Source organism: Pyxicephalus adspersus, chromosome 12 (genome assembly GCF_032062135.1).
Source record: "Pyxicephalus adspersus chromosome 12, UCB_Pads_2.0, whole genome shotgun sequence".
Classification (NCBI taxonomy): Eukaryota; Metazoa; Chordata; class Amphibia; order Anura; family Pyxicephalidae; genus Pyxicephalus; species Pyxicephalus adspersus.
Window position 1 is genome coordinate 25,216,397 of NC_092869.1, and position 6,567 is coordinate 25,222,963.

At 37.4% G+C, this 6,567-nt stretch overlaps 1 protein-coding gene across 1 annotated transcript in view; it reads right to left on the minus strand.

Annotated features, from left to right (window-relative positions):
• The window catches only part of LOC140341848 (putative N-acetylated-alpha-linked acidic dipeptidase), a gene marked incomplete in the record, with an annotated part of 79,558 nt that extends 74,466 nt beyond the window's left edge, over positions 1-5,092 (minus strand). Inside the window, 2 exon segments of the mRNA XM_072427759.1 lie at positions 99-298; positions 4,750-5,092. Of these exon segments, the coding sequence (XP_072283860.1) occupies positions 99-298; positions 4,750-4,752 (203 nt within the window).
• Positions 5,093-6,567: the final 1,475 nt, after the last annotated feature.

The window sequence follows — 6,567 nt, forward strand, 5'->3', positions numbered from 1 at the left end:
TATGCAAGTGAAACATATATACAAGATATTAAAGTGTACACAGGATGACGCACATTAATCCAAAGATAATGGCATAAAAAGAAGCCTTTTGGTCTTACTGCAAGTTTTTATGGATCTCCTCAGCCCGAATCTCTTGCTGAAGCTGATTGCTGTATTTGGGGTCTCCATCTTTGCTCATTCTCTTGAGCCATGTGGGTAGTCTTGGTGCAATGGCAAAATGTCCAATCAGAATCCCAATCACCAGAGAAGCCACTCCCAAAGCGATCACTCCTAGTACTTTCATCCGATGCATTATGAACTAAAATTAGAACAGAACAGAGTCAGGACCGGAATTAGGATGTACAAATCTCATCATTTTTTCCTGAAGAATCACAAAACGCATTGGGAGATTTATGAGACTATAATGGGTATAATATATGTCCTATTATGTTTATACATGTAATTTCTAATATTTAAATGAATTATGATTTTATGAATAATGTTATTCCACATGGGATTAACAGAGACAGGTGTGTTTTAAATTCAACCTGGGTGGCAACCATGGATGGGCTTTCTCCACAAATATAGGAGGAGTAAATGTAACCACTTATGGACCAGACTTGTGGTTTTCTTAGGATTATCAGATGAAAAAATAAAAGGGAAACAGACAGAAAAAAAAATATTTCAGGTGCCTTATTTGTGGACTGCTAATGGAGCAGAGAGCACTCTAATCTATTCTTCCATAGTCACAAAGCTCCCTTTTGTATAATTATATTATATTTTATTATTCTATTATATAAGAATTAATGTATGTATTTCTTTTAATTTTCAATAAATCCCAAGACTGGCACAAGGGCACATTCAAAAACACATTGCAGTACAGCCTCCTTCCAACTTTTTAAATGTTTCTAAACTGTTAGAAACTGACTTTTTCTGACATTTTCTGTTGGAGCAGATGTTTTTTAAGTAATTACTTTAAAATACAAGTTGCAACAGAATTGAGTGAAAACTTGTTTGAAAGCTCTTTTACTGTTTGTTCAGAACATGCAAACTATTAATTGTCCCTATTTAATGTACAGTGCTGCGTAATATGTTGCCGCTATATAAATACTGTTTAATGTTATTATTGTTCATATTAATAAAATGAATTGTCTTTGTGTGGCTAGACACAGATGCACTTGAACATGCGCACCTACTTTTGCAGCAATTATTAGAATAGGCTGATTTGACAGAACCTAATGTCTTGACAACATTAAAATACTCTTTTACTGTACTAGTTACTAACATTATCATTTCCTTATTTTTTTCTTGGCAAAGACAGTTTTGTAAGACAACATACAATAAAAAAAGAAAAGAACTGAGCCAATCTCCTGGTTTGACCTGGGTGTCACTTAGCCTTCATCAGATAATATACACATTTTTACATACAAGAGCTACTAGATTATATGCACATAATCCCAGATTAGTAGACAGGCTGCTACAACTGCAGCAAAGTTACCAAACCACTTTTATTAATGTAACATCCATGTGATTGGAAGGTGAGTAATAGAGCCATGGTAATTATGTATATCCCTGCAATTGACAATGTTATTGTTGGTAATTATATGAAACATGAAATGAATGTTTATATAAACTTGAAAAGAAGAACCATAGCTCAGTGGAAGACTTCTGAACACACATCATTTCACACATGCATTGAGTTATCAAACCACTTTTATTACTGTTAAGTCTATGTGATTAGTGTTTGCTTAATAGAGTCATAACAATCATGTATCTACCTGTAGATGACAGTACAGGTAGTCCCCGGGTTACATACAAGTTAGGGACTGTAGGTTTGTTCTTAAATTGAATTTGTATGTAAGTCAGAACATGTACATTGTTTTATTAAATGCAATTAGGACAGATGTTTGTCTCAACATATTATTAGGCAGCGAGGTGTTAATTAATGTATAAATATTCACTGTGAGCTAATCACAAACAAAGCAAAAACAAAATAACTTCTGGAGTAAGCTGTGCTTTGATATGCAAAAAGAAACAAATGCAGAGTTTGTCTTGGTCATTAAGGACTTACAAGATGTTAAAAATCAGCTCAGCCCTTAAGATCTCCCCCAACTTCAGCTGTGTATAGCAAAAGATTTCTTTTGCAAGTCATGCATACCGCCCCCATCAAGCCTCCGTTCTGCATCTAGGTATCTAGGAATCGTCCGTATGTTAGATGTCCTTTACTCGGAGACTACCTGTATTATCTTATTTAAGTACCTAGGATAAATGATTATAATAACTTAGAAAGTAAAGTCATAGCTCATAGCTCAGCACTGTAATTATACCCAGATCACATTTATCTTACTTTTATTCTGGTTTTCCAGGGTAGAGGCATAATAAGTACATGTACTTAGTGATAGGTAAATTAGATTACAAACTCCAACTGGGTAAACAACTATCTGAATTATAAAGAGATTATATCTAATGAGCAATATAAAAAATTTCAGATATCTGAGTCCCCTTTGCACCTTGCCTGTTCTTTGACCTACCTAAGATCTGCTCTTCTGTATTTCATGTACCAGCATTTGTGCCCCCTTGTCACCAACATCAGAGCAACCAGGGCCAGCTTGGCAAAAGGGGCTACCTCCATCACTTGGTCATCCATCAGGTAGGTGACAACTACAGGTGGTCTCCCCTCACAAAGACAACTCTACACATAAACTACACACATCAAGCTCTATTTTTTAATCTAATGGATGATATCACTTATAGCTGGCTGAGCTAGCCTTGAAACAAAATCACCCTTGCAATGAGTTTTCCCCACAAGGGGTAAATACATATTTCAATGTCGTATTCCTTGTTCCCACAGGCTTCCTCCTTTGATTCAAATGGATCCCTGAAGCCTCTTGTCTCTAGGCACTTCCTCTGTTGGTTGTAGGCCTGGCATAATCATATGTAAAAATAATGTAGGATCATTTTTTTTAACTGTAAATGAGAATACCAAAGGGCCTCCCCATAAAGCCAGAGGCCAGAGGGAAAAAAGCTGCCAGAGGAGGGATAATTTGAGTAGAAGTGTAACTTCCACATACTCCCACATATCTGCTGTGTCTTTGTGAAACTTATAGTTTTCTTTATTAATACATGCACTGAAGAAAGAAAACCATTTACAAGCCTAACCCTTATAGCCCAATGGTCGAATCGCATGCATGTTAGCCTGGCTAAAATGATCCTCAATGTCCAAAGTAGCCCCAGTTAGGAATTAAAGGTAAAGGACTGGACAAGAAATGACTCCAGTTTCATTTGTTATGAAATAATGCCAAGCACAAATTCGACAAATGTCATCAAAGACTTCCGATTCCCGTCATTGCTAATGCATTATGAGATTGTATTTCAGAAGCTGATCATTGGATTGCATTAGGATCATAGTAGAGCTCTGTACAAACTGTTTACCTGCCACCCATTAGTATTTGCAGTTCTCTGCTTACTGCAGGTGAACCAAAACCTTCCAAAAACAGCAAGCCTGCAGGTTACTGAAGTGTAAGTAAGATTGCATACACTGACAGTCTTCTTCTAAGGTCTTATACAGCAGTGGTCCCCAACCGAACTACTAAATGCACGGAGCGGTGTGTCACTCAAAGTGGAAGAAACTGACGTCATGATGCCAGAACCTGCCCACTCTCCCATCACAGGTCTAAGCCAGAGACACGACCCGCCCACCGCCCTGAGCCTGCTAAGCTTACCGGAGACGTGATCCGCAGCTCTGGCCCGTTCACCCCAACCCCAACCAGGGTCCTTCTCCTGATCCCATTTGGGGTTGTACGGCCAGAGCTGTGGCCCACCTGTCAGATGGCCGCAGCCCACTAGTGGGCCACAGACCAGGGGTTGGGGACCCTTGTTAAACAAAACAATGCAATGTCCTGCCCCCCCAATGCTGACCCCACAAATCTGTTTAGGGCAATGTCAACCATTGCCAGCTTTTCTTTGCAGAAAAAAATATATGCAGTAGGTAAATGTGACCCACAAGCAGCAGTTTCCAGTGACACTGTGAAGGATTTAAAGTGATGAGGATACATAAAAAGGGCTTTATGTCATGTTTTCTGACATATTTACTAGCTACAATAATGCAGATTAGATGTACTGACTTCATTTCTGCTGATTCTTGGACTGTAACTCAAAATATCAGAACCAGAATTGGGCAGGCAACTAGTGTTTTAAAGTGGTCATTAATGGCAAATTAAATACTCAGGTTAGGACCATCAACCTTTAATTCACCAGTTTGTAATGAGCCTACCATGTGTACAAAGCTTTTAAGATGTGCCTATATGATTATCACCCCACCATGACAGGCACAACAGCACTGCCAGCATGTACAGGGACATGTTAACCTCACCTGGCAAACTGTAATTTGGACTTTGAAAAAATGAAAAAATAAATTTCCTGATCTCCTTTGTGTCAGTGAAGCAGAAATTGATGAAGCAACTGGGTTAGAATAACACCAGGCAATTAGCATTTTTATAAGCAGATGAGCACCAGAAGATCTCTTTTATTTTATGTGAACCTTTCTTTACACTCTTCCAAATAAGTGTTATTACTCTTTTTTAGTAATTAAAAGCAATTAAATACAATTCCAAAGAATAAAATAAATAAGTTTAGTTCAGGTTTGTTTCTGCAGTGCTCAAAGTATATTTATAAATGTTGTATTCCTAAAATTATTAATACATTCACTAAAGCATATGCAATATGTTGGTGCATTATATTAAAAAAATAATAATTATGATTAGTAAATACCATGCAGTGCTGCTCTCTTCACATCAGGTATGCACACCAGCCAGTCTGCTCAATTCGTCTTTCTCCCCGGCTCACCTGTGGCTCCAGTCTCCTCTTCTCCCTGAGGTCACCTCTGCTGATTTCTTAGTAATTGATTTATGAACACTTCTTTTTTTCTCCACAGTTTATTACTACCTAACTGTACAGATGTAGCCAAAGTTCAGAAAATGCTACTTGATTGCAGCTCTGGGGGCTGAATGGAGTCCAGAGAAAAATGGATCAGTGAACAGGAAGGAGGTACAGAGAAGAGGTGCCAGATTTCACAATTAAACGCTATACCTTGCCAAAAATTGTATAATAGAAAGTGACACACCTTCATAAAACATAAACACTCAAAAAAGCAATAATAATATGTGGTGCCTATGACTGGGCTATAAACCGTTGTCTATTTGTAGTCCAGTCCGCCCAGAAATGCTCTGTTGAAGGGCCACAATTGGATGCCACTGTGCTGTTTTACTGGCCAATAAAAGAGTTACAGGACATTTACACACCTGTAACAATTTCCATCTTTGAACTTTTCTGTTTGCTGACATTCCCTTTTGGGACCAAATGAATAAATTAAACTAACTATGAGATGAAACAGTTCAAAACATAACTTGAAGTCAATTTCATCTCATGGTTTAATTTATCTGCATTCAATCCTTGACTTCTATTGGTATGGCATTTTGATCTGATGAACCAGCCAATGCTCTGTAAAACGCGTCACCACCATAAACCATTATAATATCTATGTATTAGATCTACTTTGTGTGTCATTCCAATCATATTTTCAAATCACTTTGTATGTTATTATGTATAAAGAAGATTTTTTTGTTCAAATGCACATTTTTTAAAAGTTACTGTAATAAACCTAATATGTTTTAATTGTCACTTGCTCACAGTTCATTAGCTTGGTGAGGTCTTTTTTACGTGGGAGGCAAGTGGGAAGAATATCATCCCTACAAACCATCAAAAAGATAATTGATGTGAGTTAAACTGACCAGAGAGGCACAAAATGCTCAAGGAGCCCCTAGCAACCTCTGGGGGAACCCTGGTTAAAAAACAGTGCTGTAAAAAGTTGGTTGTGGCTTATTGTGCAGGTTTATATTCTGTATTGGTTCCATTATTGGTTTCTCTGCACTTCTTTCCTTCAGTAGAATACTCAATAAATGTGTATACTTGCTTTTATTGCAAAATGATGGAAATTGCTATATTTCTATGTTTTATATCACCATTAATGGCATGGGAAAAGGGGAATCTGCTCAACTAAAATGTCTTTGTCAAAAGCCTGTAATGAAAGCTGACATTTCCGAAAACAGGCACCCTATACTAGTCTTATGGCAACGACCCAACTTTCTGAGAAACTTAATGTGTTGAGCAGTTAATAGTATTTGGCCACTGAGCTGAGAAATAACTGCATCCATCAGAGCTTTCTGAGACAGGTCATTTGTTTTTCCCAAATTTCCCTTAGGTACCAGCCTAAGAACACATTATGATCACTGAGATATAGGAACTGACTATAGTCACGCTGCATATCTGTTATTTATTTATATGCCTAAAGATAGTGTTTATTATTCAGAAACTGATTCATTATATTGTTAATAAGTATACTTCAGGAAACAGATAAACACACAACTGAAATACACACAAGGAACTTAGTTTTCCTACCTAAGGATTTGTATTTCAATTCAACCACAGAAAAGCCAGGTTGATGATTTGACCTTTATAAACTGTTAAAGTGGCTCTGTTATTCAAAAAGCATGGATGCTGCCATTGCCCAGGTTTTATTGGGGTCATGAT